The following is a 13,235-nucleotide window of genomic DNA, read 5'->3' on the forward strand; positions in this document are numbered from 1 at the left end:
AGTAGAAATGATGAGTAGAATTGCTGTGTGGCAGGAAAGGCCTATAGGGGGTGGAATGGCTGAAGCAGAGGCACTCTTTCTTTTCCATGACAGGGCTCTGCATGGCATGCTGTGCGTGGCTGGAGTCCTGTGTGAAGCTGCTCTGCTCAGGGTCCTCCACCTCTGAAGGACTCTCTGTGCTAATCTCTTCCAATTGCGTGACTGTCCTGGTTTCAGCCAGGATAGAGTTAACTTTGCTTGGGCTGAGAGTGAGCACAGGTACAGGGCCAGGCCCAGATGTGTCGTTGCAGTATTCCATATCATGGGACGTCATGCTCAGTACGTAGGCAGATTCGTGCTCGCTCATGCCCTGTTTCTGTTTCAGTTCCCCAGTCAGCGCAGTGGGATTTCTGGTGCGGTCGGGTCACTGCTGGCGGGGGCGGGCTGCGTACCAGTCACCGGTTGGTGATCCACTGCTGCATTTTACCCGTTTGGACTTACTATTGTTACTGTTGTTTTCTTACTGTTACTAAATTTTTTTTTATTCTCACCTACGATTTTTTTTTTGTCCCTCCCCTATTTCCCTGGGGGCGAGGGAGGGGGGAGGGGGGGGGGGGGAGGGGGAAGTAAACGACTGGCCACGTGGTGATTGGCTACCGGCCGAGTTCAAACCTCGACAGTCTTTCTTGTGCCCAACCTGGGGCCTGAGGTTTGAGATAATGACAGAATGGGTAATAATGTTGATTACTTGGCTCCTTAAGATTTTCTCACCTCACTTGCAATATGTATTTCCCATGCTGTTGCTCACAGTCCCTGAGACTTGGGTTAAGATTTTGGTTTTGCTGTACTTTGTAATGCTGATCTATGACAGGGTGCAGTCATCGGTCCTGGAGCTATCTACAATTATGTTCAAGACATTCAAGACTTTCAGATATCCTTGGAATGTTGACATTAACATGGTCATCTTACTGCTAGGAGCTAGTGTGTTCCTGCATGTGGTTCAGGTTTTGCTCAGGATTAAGCAACTATTTAAGAGTATCACCTGGAAATCTACCCCAAGTTTGGAGAATTATGAGTGGCTGGGGGTGTGGAGTAGCATGGGCAAGTACCTAGAACAGTGGGTACATCCAGTGTATCGGAACGTCACTCCTGAAGAGGCGCAGAATCCTGAGGAAGTAGTAAAATATTTGGAAAAAGTATGTTGTTGCCCGGGTAATTCCAGAGAGACACAGCTCACTGCAACGTGCTGGGGCCTGGCCCACGCTTACTGGGTGCTATTAAACACTGTTCAGCACCCTCAAGAGGAAGAGAAGGGCTCTGGATCTGGTAAAAAAGTAACAGAAACTGCAGCCACTACAAGCCCGGGGCCGGGCGCTGCAGCTGAACCAGAGAACCAACCCATGACGGTGTCAGTTGCTGCCAGACATAAGAAGAAATACAGAAGAAAATCCCCTCACACTGTACAGGGTGAGGATGAACCAGGCCCGTCACAAGAACAGGAAGAGGAGGCAGAGCCAGTGATAGTCACTGGATGCTTATCCCTGAGTGAGCTGCGAGACATGCGAAAAGATTTCAGCCACCATCCAGGTGAGCAACTCGTTACCTGGCTGCTCAGATGCTGGGATAGTGGGACCAGCAGTGTGGAATTAGAGGGCAGGGAGGCCAGGCAGCTGGGATCCCTTTCTAGGGAAGGGGGCATCGGCAAAGCCATTGGAAAGAAGACACAAAATCTCGTCTCTGGAGGCGACTCCTGTCAAGTGTGAGGGAGAGGTATCCCTTCAAGGAAGGTTTTGTATGTCATCCAAGTAAGTGGACCGCTGTGGAGAGAGGGATTCAACACTTGAGGGAGCTAGCAGTGTGGGAAATGCTTTACTATGACCCAGATAATGCACGGCTACCCACAGATCCAGATGAAGTCCGATGTACCTGGCGCATGTGGTGGAAGTTTGTACAGAGAACACCATCATCATATGCCAATGCGTTAGAAGTAATGGGCTGGAGATACAAAAAGGGACAAAGTGGATGAATTGGCTCACCGACTACAACAGTAGGAAGAAAGTCTCTCTTCCTCCCTCATCGCGGCTGTGGAGAAACTATCTGAAGAATTCCAGCACTTTAAAGAGGACATGTCCTACTGCCCACCTGCACGGACTAGAATCTTGGCTATGAGGAACAGTCATTTCTCTACTCGAGAGAACCGTTACACACCAAGGGGGAAGCTGTGGCATTGCCTGCATGACTGTGGAGAAGACATGAAGAAACGGGATGGAAAACCGACCTACCTCCTAGAAGAGCAGGTATGTGAGTTGGAAGGAAGAACGAGTACAAAACGGGGTTCTTTTAGAAGAAATGCTGCTCTGCTTTCCAGTAATCAAGTGCCCAAACTGAGCAGAAAGGTCGACTCTGCTCACGATCCTATGAGAAGAACTTGTGATTTGTATTCACAAGCAGTGAGTGATCAAGATGAGGCTGAAACCCGTGCACACCACACTAACCCATTTGTCGTTAGCGAGTATTATGATCAACATTAGAGGGGCCCTGCCTCCAGCCAGGCGGAGGACAGGGAGAACCGCGTTTACTGGACTGTGTGCATTCGATGGCCTGGCACGTCTGACCCCCAGCAGTAGAAGGCTTTAGTGGACACTGGTGCTCAATGCACCCTAATACCGTCAAATTTTAAAGGGGCAGAGCCCATTGGTATTTCAGGAGTGACAGGGGGGTCTCAACAACTGACTGTAGTGGAGGCCGAGGTGAGCCTAAGTGGAAAAGAGTAGGAAAAACACCCCATTGTGACTGGCCCAGACACTCCATGTATTCTTGGCATAGATTATGTCAGAAGAGGGTATTTTAAGGACCCAAAAGTGTATTGGTGGTCTTTTGGTATAGCTGCCTTGGAAACAGAAGAATCTAAACAGCCGTCTGTGTTACCTGGTCTCTCAGAGGATCCTTCTGTTGTGGGATTGCTGAGGGTCAAAGAACAATTGCCACTACAACGGTGCACCAACGGCAATATCGCACCAGTCGAGACTCTGTAATCCCTATCCATAAACTGATTCGTCAGCTAGAGAGCCAAGGAGTCATCAGCAAGAGGCGCTGCCCCTTTAACAGCCCCATATGGCCAGTGCGAAACTCTAATGGAGAGTGGAGACTGACAGTGGACTATCGTGGCCTGAATGAAGTCACGGCACCGCTGAGTGCTGCCGTGCCAGACGTGTTGGAACTGCAACATGAACTAGAGTGGAAGGCAAGCAAGTGGTACGCCATGATCGATATTGCTAAGGCATTTTTCTGCATTCCTCTGGCAGCAGAGTGCAGGCCACAGCTTGCTTTTACCTGGAGGGGTGTCCAACACACCTGGAATCAACTGTCGCAGGGGTGGAAACACAGCCCCACCATTTGCCATGGACTGATCCAGACTGCACTGGAACAGAGTGAAGCCCCGGAGTACTTACAGTACATTGATGACATCTGCGTATGGGGTAATAGAGCAGAAGCATTTTTTGAGAAAGGGGAGAAAATAATCCAAAGCCTGCTGAGAGAATTCTTGCCATTAAGTGTGGTAAGGTCAAGGGACCTGCACAAGAGATTCAGTTTTTAGGAGTAAAATGACAAGAGGGACATCGTCAGATTCCAATGAAGGTGATTAATAAAATAACAGCTATGTCCCCACCAACTAACAGAGAGGAAATGCAAGCTTTCTTAGGTCTTGTGGGTTTCTGGAGACAGCACATTCCAAATTACAGTCAGATTGTCAGCCCTCCCTATCAAGTGACCTAGAAAAAGAATGGTTTTATATGAGGCCTGGAGCAAGAACAAGTTTTTGAACAAATTAAAGAGGAAATAGTCCATGCAGTAGCCCTCGGGCCAGTTTGGACAGGACAAGATGTTAAAAATGTGCTCTACACTGCAGCCGGGAAGAACGGCCCTACCTGGAGTCTCTGGCAGAGAGCACCAGGGGAGACTCGGGGTTGACCCCTGGGGTTTTGGAGTCAGGGATACAGAGGATCAGAAGACCTCTATACTCCAACCAAAAAGGAGATACTGGCAACATATGAAGGGGTCTGAGCTGCTACAGAGGTGATCGGGACTGAAGCACAGCTCCTCCTGGCTCCCCGACTGCCAGTGCTGGGCTGGATGTTCAAAGGGAGTGTCCCCGCTACACACAACGCAACTGATGCCACGTGGAGTAAATGGGTCGCATTAATCACACAACAGACTCAAACAGGGAGCCCCAGACACCCAGGAATATTGGAAGTGATTACAAACTGGCCAGAAGGCAGAGATTTTGGAATGGTGCCAGAGGAAGAGGTGACGCGTGCTGAAGAGGCCCCACATATAATAAACTACTGGATAATGAGAAGCGATGTGCCCTGTTTACCGATGGGTCCTGTTGTATTGTGGGGAAACATGGAAGGTGAAAAGCAGCTGTGTGGAGTCGCGCAGAAGCTGCTGAAGTAGAAGGTGTATCGAGTCAGTTCGCAGAAGTGAAAGCATCCAGCTGGCCTTGAATAGCGCTGAGCGAGAAAAGTGGCCAGTGCTCTACCCCTATACTGAGTCATGGATGGTGGCAAATGCGCTGTGGGGGTGGTTACAGCTGTGGAAACGGAGCAAGAGGCAGGAGCCTGAATTATTGGAAAACAAAGTTCCAGCTGTTCAAGGAGTCAGTCAATGGCACACCCTGGGAAACTGCCCTCAGGGACAAGGGAGCAGAACAGAGCTGGCAGATCTATAAGGATGCTTTCTAAAGAGCCCAAAATCTCCAACCGCCACGTGTAAGAAATCAGGGTAGGAAGGCAGGAGACCAGCATGGCTGAGTAAAGACCTGCTGGTCAACCTAAAGGCAAGAAGGAAACACAGAGGCAGTGGGAGCAGGGACAGTGTCCTGGGAAAAGTATAGGGACATTGCCCGGTTGTGTAGGGATGGGGTCACAAGGGCAAAGTTTGTCTTGAGCTGATCTTGGCCAGGAACAGCAAGAACAATAAGGAGGCTTCCATAGGTATGTCAGCCAGAAAAGGAAGGTCAAAGAAAGTGCAGTCCCCAATGAACAAGACTGGCTAACTGGTAACAAGAGAGAAGGAGAAGACTGACGTACCCCACAAATTTCTGCCTCAGTCTTCACTGGCAGTCTCTCTTCCCACATCTCCTGAGTGGATGGACATCAAGGCATAGACTGGGGGAGCAGAGTCCCTCCCACTGTAGGAGAAGATGAGGTTCAAGAGCACCTGAGGAACCTGAACATACACAAGTCTATGGGACCCAGCGAGATGCATCCCAGAGTCTTGAGGGCATTGACTGATGTAGTATCAAGCCACCCTGCAGGATTCTGGAAAAGTCACAGCAGACGGGAGAAGTCCCCAGTGACTGGAATAAGAGAAGCATTGCAGCCGTTTTCAAAAAGGGTATCTTGGAGGACCCTGGGAACTACCAGCCTGTCAGCATCACCTCTGTGCCTGGGAAGCTCATGGAACGGATCATCCTAGAAGCTACGCTCAGGCACCTGGAGGACAGGGAGGTGACTGGAGACAGGCAGCACGTCTTCCCCAAGGGCAAGTCTTGCCTGAGCAACGTGGTGGCCTTCTGTGATGGAGTGACTGCGTCAGGGGACAAGGGAAGAGCTTCGGGTGTCAGCTTTGGGGGCCCCTGCAAGGCTTTGACACAGTCTCCTTCTCTCTGAACGGGAGACAGATGGACCTGGTGGCGGTACTATTGTGTGGACAAGGCAGTGTCCGTGCGCGGTCCGTCCGGGGCCTGTTGAATCCCTTCAGCCGCGGGTCCCGAGGCGGGCGAGCGGCCGGCAGCCGCGCGGGTGCGCACGGGGCCGTGTGCCGGGGCGAGCCGGCAGCGCGGGCAGCGGGCGGCGGCGGGCGCAGTCCCGCCGCGGGCCGCAGGGTGGTGCTCCCGGCCAAGGCGGCGCCGAGCGAGCGGCTGCGGGCGGGGAGGCGGCCGAGCCCGGCCCGGCGCTGCCCGCCACAGCCCAGCCCAGCACAGCCCAGCGCAGCCCAGCGCAGCCGAGCCGAGCCGAGCCGAGCCGAGCCGAGCCGAGCCGAGCAGGGCGGCGAGCGGTGCCCCGGCCATCCGCTGCCGGGCCACGGCGGCCGCGCTCCGGGCCGCCTGACGGACTCGGCGACAAGGGAGGGAGAGCGGCCGCCGCCCCGCCGCGCTGCTACCGGCGCCGCTTTCCGCGGAGGACTGCGCGGGCGATCGGCGACCCGCGAGACGGAGGCTGTCCGCCGCCCCGCCATGGCGATCGCAAGGCAAGTGCTCTGTCTCGCTGCTTTCCTCTCCGTGCCGCCCGCTCGCCCCGAGCCCCTCCGCTACTCCGTAGCCGAGGAGGGCGAGAGCGGCTCCGTGGTAGCCAACGTGGCGGAGGACGCGGGGCTGGCCCCGGCGCAGCTCTCGGCTCGCCGCGCCCGCCTGGCCTCGGAGGACGGCCGGCAGCGCTTTCGCTTAGACCGCGGCACCGGCCGCCTCGTCGTGGCGGAGAGGCTGGACCGGGAGGAGCTGTGCGGGCAGTCCGGGACGTGCACGCTCCCCTTGGAGCTGCTGCTGGCCGAGCCCCTGCAGTTCTTTCGGGTCGAGGTGGCCGTGGAGGACATCAACGACCACTCGCCCGCTTTCCCGGAGGAACGAGTCACTTTGAAGATCCTGGAAACGAGCAACCCGGGCTCGCGTTTCCCGCTGGAGGGGGCTCGGGACCTGGATGTTGGCAGCAACGGCGTCCAGGCTTACAGCATCGCTCCCGAGAACGAGTACTTTAGTGTCTCCTTCGGGAGTCGGATTAAGGGCAAGAAGTATTTGGAACTGGTGTTGGAAAAGGCGCTAGACCGAGAGAAGCAGGCAGAGGTGGGTTTCAGCCTCATTGCCATGGACGGGGGCTCTCCACCCAGGAGTGGCACCACTCAAATCCACATTGTCGTTCTGGATGTCAATGACAATGCTCCCATCTTCACAGAGGAGCTGTACATTGGGCAGGTTTTGGAGAACTCCCCAGAGGGCTCTGTGGTTCTCAGCGTGGTGGCAACCGATCAGGACGCAGGACCTAATGGGGACATCACCTATGAGTTCAGCCAAGTGGTGGGCCAGAGCCACTCAGCATTTGTGGTTGACCCTGTGAGTGGTGAAATTCGGCTTACAAAACCTCTGGACTTTGAGGCAGCAGAGACTCACGAGCTCAGTGTGCGGGCCACGGACGGTGGGGGGCTCTCAGCAATCTGCAAGGTGTTGGTGGAGGTGGTGGATGTGAATGACAACGCACCGGAGCTGGTGGTCAGTTCCTTCAGCAGCCCCCTCCCCGAGAACGTGTTACCCGGGACGGTGGTCGCCCTCTTTGCTGTCAAGGACCGGGATGCTGGTGCCAATGGGAAGATCTCCTGTGCCCTCGAGGACCAGCTGTCGTTCTCCCTGCAGCCGGCCTATAAGAATTACTACGAGCTGGTGACCGTGAGCGTGCTGGACCGGGAGGAGATGGCTCGGTACATCCTCACTGTCACAGCAGCAGACGCAGGGTCACCTCCTCTCACGACCACCCAGACCTTCACAGTGGACATCTCCGATGTCAACGACAACGCGCCTGTCTTCAACCAGACATCGTACAGCATGTACGTGCATGAGAACAACGTCCCCACGGTGCTCGTTGGAGCCGTCAGCGCCTCGGATGCTGACGTGGGGCCCAATGCCAAGGTGACCTATTCCCTGGCCCCAGCCCAGCCCGCAGAGCAGCCTCCCTGCTCCTGCATCTCCGTGAACTCTGAGAATGGGCATGTGTTTGTGCTGCGGCCCCTGGACTACGAGCGGGTGAGGCAGATCGAGGTCTCGGTGAGCGCCTCCGATGCAGGGAGTCCTCCTCTCAGTGCCAATGTCACTGTCCGCCTGCTTGTGGTGGACGAGAACGACAATGCGCCGCTGGTGCTGTACCCAGCCCAGGACAGCAGCCCAGCGTCCAGCGAGCTGGTGCCCATGTCAGCTGAGGCAGGCTACCTCGTCACCAAGGTGGTGGCCGTCGACGCTGACTCGGGGCAGAACTCGTGGCTCTCGTACCACCTGCTGAGGGCCACTGACCCCGGGCTGTTTGCGGTGGGTGCCCAAAGCGGGGAGGTGCGTCTGAGGAGGCCCGTGACGGAGAGGGACGCCGTGAAGCAGAAGCTCGTCGTCCTGGTGCGAGACAACGGGCGGCCACCGCTGTCAGCCACTGCTGCACTGAGCGCACTCCTGCTCAAGGACTTCTCAGACGTGCGCCTGCCCCACAGCAGCCTGGCCACGGAGGACGAGGGTGGCTCCCTGACCACCTATTTAATCATTTCCTTGGTCTTCGTCTCACTCCTCTTCCTCGTGTCCACAACAGCCTTTGTCATTCGCAAGGTGTGCAAGAGAAAGGAGCTGACGGGTGAGCACGTGCTTTATGGCACCGGGCACTTGCAGAGCAGCCTGGCTGATGCGGCCGCTGCGGGGACCCTGCCCCACACCTATTGCTATGAGATCAGCCTCACCACGGGCTCGGGCAACAGCGAGTTCAAGTTCCTGAAGCCCATCGTCCCCAGCCTGCCACCACAGCACTGTGCCATGGGCGGAGGCACCGATGATGATCTCGATTTCCCCCATGGCCCTATGGCCGTGGAGGACACGGCACCAGAGGACCCAGGGACGCTCTCTGCGGAACAGTTCAATAGTCTTTCCTTTAACTAGCACGGAGTCAGCACGGCCAGAGGCTTTGTGCCTCGTGATAGGAATGGATCCGAGCTATAGCGTGTGGCAGTGGTTCCTCCAGAGTAAATCTGCATTTGCCATTGGTGTCACTGATTTCCAACAAATTTGAATTCATATGAAAGGTTGTCTCCACCTCCAAACCAACCAAACAAAAGAAAGTACTGCTTCATCACTCAGGAAATTTTTCAGATCCCTTATGGACATTTCTGAAATGCTTCCAGACTGGGGTTGTTTCCAGGGTTCTCTGCTAAATTTTTGTCTCCCTTACAATGAGCCAAGACCGTGGAGCCTCTTATTCCATGCTGCAATGTGATGGGATGTTCAGGGAGACAACTCACATGCTCACAGAAATGCACGTAGCCCTTGTCCCTGGTCCAAAAATCAAGGAAGTTGTGAGTACTGTGTCACCATGTGGTGCAAATATGGGGCTCGTTCTTCTCTGGCTCCGGGATATCTGTGTGTCTGTATATGCTGCACTGGTGCTGCCTGGAGAAGCAGGGAGTTGCTCACACCTAACTATTGCGATGTGCACAATTCCCGCTCGGTGGGCATGAAGGGTATTGGGACCCTCTGAGGACAGCAGTCGCATCTTCTCTAGGGGAGAGCAGCAGAACACACGAGATCTTCCTTTGGCCCATGAGAGGGGGTTGGGCATGTGGGGTGCCTCCTTGGGATTGCCTTGGAAATAGAGCAGCACCAACGGTGTTGGCATAGGCTGGAAGTGTTCAGAGTTGGGCAAACGTGTTCATTGCCTTTGGGTGCATTGCAAGGAAAGTCCACAAGTTGCTTCAGAGGACTTTGTCTGAAGGCAGAACTGAGATGAAATTGGAAAGAGACATTGAGTTTGGTCTTGTCATTGTTGTTGCTGAATTCAGAGGTTTGTGGATGGCAGTGGCAAGCTGTCCCAATACGATTTTCTGGGTTTGTGTTAGAGCATTTGCATTCTCCTTTTTGCCCTTTCTCCTTCTAGTCTGTGAGCTTCGTTTAGCATTGTTTTGCCTATTCCTCTTCAGAAGGACTGTCACCCCAGGTATAATAACAGATTGTTTGAGCGAAGGCCATGTGACATGGAATACTTGGAAGCCCTCACGCTGTGTTCTGCCGCAGTTATGAAGTGTATCGTTGTAAGCCGGGATACCCTTGTGTGTAAAAGAGAAATAAAGGGAACACCTGAACGCCTTGTGTGGAGACAGTGGTCTTTGTAGAGATGTTCTTCCTGCAAAAGCTCTGTCAAGGTTTTCCAATGACTGGGAGTTTTTTTTCTCCTTTTGTGCCTTGGCTGAGGTAAAGTTGAGTGGGTACATTCCTTCAGCTTGGAGATGCGGCCGATAGAGCATTTGGGAAAAACGTGGGGAGCAGGGAAATGCTGTCAGGGCTCTGTGGGTCTTCTGAGCACTGAGCTCTTGGCTGTGACAGAGCCCAGTTAGATCCAGGTGAGGGGAAACTGTCCCCTCCCCTGACAGGGTCCGTGGATGTGCAAAGGCCTCTGCAGTGCAGTGAGGTGGGGGAGCAACGCTGCCAAGTCTCCCAACAGCTCCAGCTGCAGGTGGCAACTCTGAGGTTTTTCAGCACAAAGTATTTTAATTCTAAAGGTTTTCAGGAGATGGATGGGACAAAGACAGCATACGTGTTCCTTTGGAGAGTATCTGGGGGAGCCCCATGAGTTTGGTGAAATCTAGTAGCAGGGAGAGGATTCCCTCTCAGGAAATGCAGAGGACTACAGCCGTCCCTTCCACAAAGGCCCCGATAAAAAGGGAAGTCTTGAGGAGAGGCTGGTGTAGCGATACTGACCACACGACTCTTGTACATCGAGGAGTGAATGATCCAGTGAAACAGGGAAGGCGCAGGCCTGTGCTGTGCTGTTCTGCTTTGTGCTGCATAAATCCCTGGGCAGCAGGACAAACTCCGCCAGCTCCCTGTAACCGAGGAACCTACAGGCAGCTCCCACTTGCTCCTGGAGAGAAAGACACCTGCGAGCAAGACGTGCACAGGGGAACTTCTTTTACTGTGACAGTAGAAATGATGAGTAGAATTGCTGTCTTGCAGGAAAGGCCTGTAATATTAGGAATGGCTGAAGCAGAGGCACTCTTTCTTTTCCATGACAGGGCTCTGCATGGCATGCTGTGCGTGGCTGGAGTCCTGTGTGAAGCTGCTCTGCTCAGGGTCCTCCACCTCTGAAGGACTCTCTGTGCTAATCTCTTCCAATTGCGTGACTGTCCTGGTTTCAGCCAGGATAGAGTTAACTTTGCTTGGGCTGAGAGTGAGCACAGGTACAGGGCCAGGCCCAGATGTGTCGTTGCAGTATTCCATATCATGGGACGTCATGCTCAGTACGTAGGCAGATTCGTGCTCGCTCATGCCCTGTTTCTGTTTCAGTTCCCCAGTCAGCGCAGTGGGATTTCTGGTGCGGTCGGGTCACTGCTGGCGGGGGCGGGCTGCGTACCAGTCACCGGTTGGTGATCCACTGCTGCATTTTACCCGTTTGGACTTACTATTGTTACTGTTGTTTTCTTACTGTTACTAAATTATTTTTTATTCTCACCTACGATTTTTTTTTTTTGTCCCACCCTATTTCCCTGGGGGCGAGGTGGGGGGGGGGGGGGGAAGTAAACGACTGGCCACGCGGTGACTGGCTACTGGCCGAGTTCAAGCCTCGACAGTCTTTCTTGTGCCCAACCTGGGGCCTGAGGTTTGAGATAATGACAGAATGGGTAATAATGTTGATTACTTGGCTCCTTAAGATTTTCTCACCTCACTTGCAATATGTATTTCCCATGCTGTTGCTCACAGTCCCTGGGACTTGGGTTAAGATTTTGGTTTTGCTGTACTTTGTAATGCTGATCTATGACAGGGTGCAGTCATCGGTCCTGGAGCTATCTACAATTATGTTCAAGACATTCAAGACTTTCAGATATCCTTGGAATGTTGACATTAACATGGTCATCTTACTGCTAGGAGCTAGTGTGTTCCTGCATGTGGTTCAGGTTTTGCTCAGGATTAAGCAACTATTTAAGAGTATCACCTGGAAATCTACCCCAAGTTTGGAGAATTATGAGTGGCTGGGGGTGTGGAGTAGCATGGGCAAGTACCTAGAACAGTGGGTACATCCAGTGTATCGCAACGTCACTCCTGAAGAGGTGCAGAATCCTGAGGAAGTAGTAAAATATTTGGAAAAAGTATGTTGTTGCCCGGGTAATTCCAGAGAGACACAGCTCACTGCAACGTGCTGGGGCCTGGCCCACGCTTACTGGGTGCTATTAAACACTGTTCAGCACCCTCAAGAGGAAGAGAAGGGCTCTGGATCTGGTAAAAAAGTAACAGAAACTGCAGCCACTACAAGCCCGGGGCCGGGCGCTGCAGCTGAACCAGAGAACCAACCCATGACGGTGTCAGTTGCTGCCAGACATAAGAAGAAATACAGAAGAAAATCCCCTCACACTGTACAGGGTGAGGATGAACCAGGCCCGTCACAAGAACAGGAAGAGGAGGCAGAGCCAGTGATAGTCACTGGATGCTTATCCCTGAGTGAGCTGCGAGACATGCGAAAAGATTTCAGCCACCATCCAGGTGAGCAACTCGTTACCTGACTGCTCAGATGCTGGGATAGTGGGACCAGCAGTGTGGAATTAGAGGGCAGGGAGGCCAGGCAGCTGGGATCCCTTTCTAGGGAAGGGGGCATCGGCAAAGCCATTGGAAAGAAGACACAAAATCTCAGTCTCTGGAGGCGACTCCTGTCATGTGTGAGGGAGAGGTATCCCTTCAAGAAAGGTTTTGTATGTCATCCAAGTAAGTGGACCGCTGTGGAGAGAGGTATTCAATACTTGAGGGAGCTAGCAGTGTGGGAAATGCTTTACTATGACCCAGATAATGCACGGCTACCCACAGATCCAGATGAAGTCCGATGTACCTGGCCCATGTGGTGGAAGTTTGTACAGAGAACACCATCATCATATGCCAATGCGTTAGAAGTAATGGGCTGGAGATACAAAAAGGGACAAAGTGGATGAATTGGCTCACCAACTACAACAGTAGGAAGAAAGTCTCTCTTCCTCCCTCATCGCGGCTGTGGAGAAACTATCTGAAGAATTCCAGCACTTTAAAGAGGACATGTCCTACTGCCCACCTGCACGGACTAGAATCTTGGCTATGAGGAACAGTCATTTCTCTACTCGAGAGAACCGTTACACACCACGGGGGAAGCTGTGGCATTGCCTGCATGACTGTGGAGAAGACATGAAGAAACGGGATGGAAAACCGACCTACCTCCTAGAAGAGCGGGTATGTGAGTTGGAAGGAAGAACGAGTACAAAACGGGGTTCTTTTAGAAGAAATGCTGCTCTGCTTTCCAGTAATCAAGTGCCCAAACTGAGCAGAAAGGTCGACTCTGCTCACGATCCTATGAGAAGAACTTGTGATTTGTATTCACAAGCAGTGAGTGATCAAGATGAGGCTGAAACCCGTGCACACCACACTAACCCATTTGTCGTTAGCGAGTATTATGATCAACATTAGAGGGGCCCTGCCTCCAGCCAGGCGGAGGACAGGGAGAACC

At 53.4% G+C, this 13,235-nt stretch overlaps 1 protein-coding gene across 1 annotated transcript; it reads left to right on the plus strand.

Moving 5' to 3' along the window:
- Positions 1-6,047: 6,047 nt before the first annotated feature.
- Positions 6,048-9,152, plus strand: LOC141949610 (protocadherin beta-15-like). Its single transcript, XM_074883447.1, has one exon. The coding sequence runs from the start codon at positions 6,221-6,223 to the stop codon at positions 8,660-8,662; it is 2,442 nt and encodes an 813-aa protein (XP_074739548.1). The 5' UTR covers positions 6,048-6,220; the 3' UTR covers positions 8,663-9,152.
- Positions 9,153-13,235: the final 4,083 nt, after the last annotated feature.

Source organism: Strix uralensis, chromosome 14 (genome assembly GCF_047716275.1).
Source record: "Strix uralensis isolate ZFMK-TIS-50842 chromosome 14, bStrUra1, whole genome shotgun sequence".
NCBI lineage: Eukaryota > Metazoa > Chordata > Aves > Strigiformes > Strigidae > Strix > Strix uralensis.

Excerpts from the sequence above, each read along its gene's own strand:
- LOC141949610 (XM_074883447.1), top strand. The coding sequence starts at position 6,221 with ATGGCGATCGCAAGGCAAGTGCTCTGTCTCGCTGCTTTCCTCTCCGTG.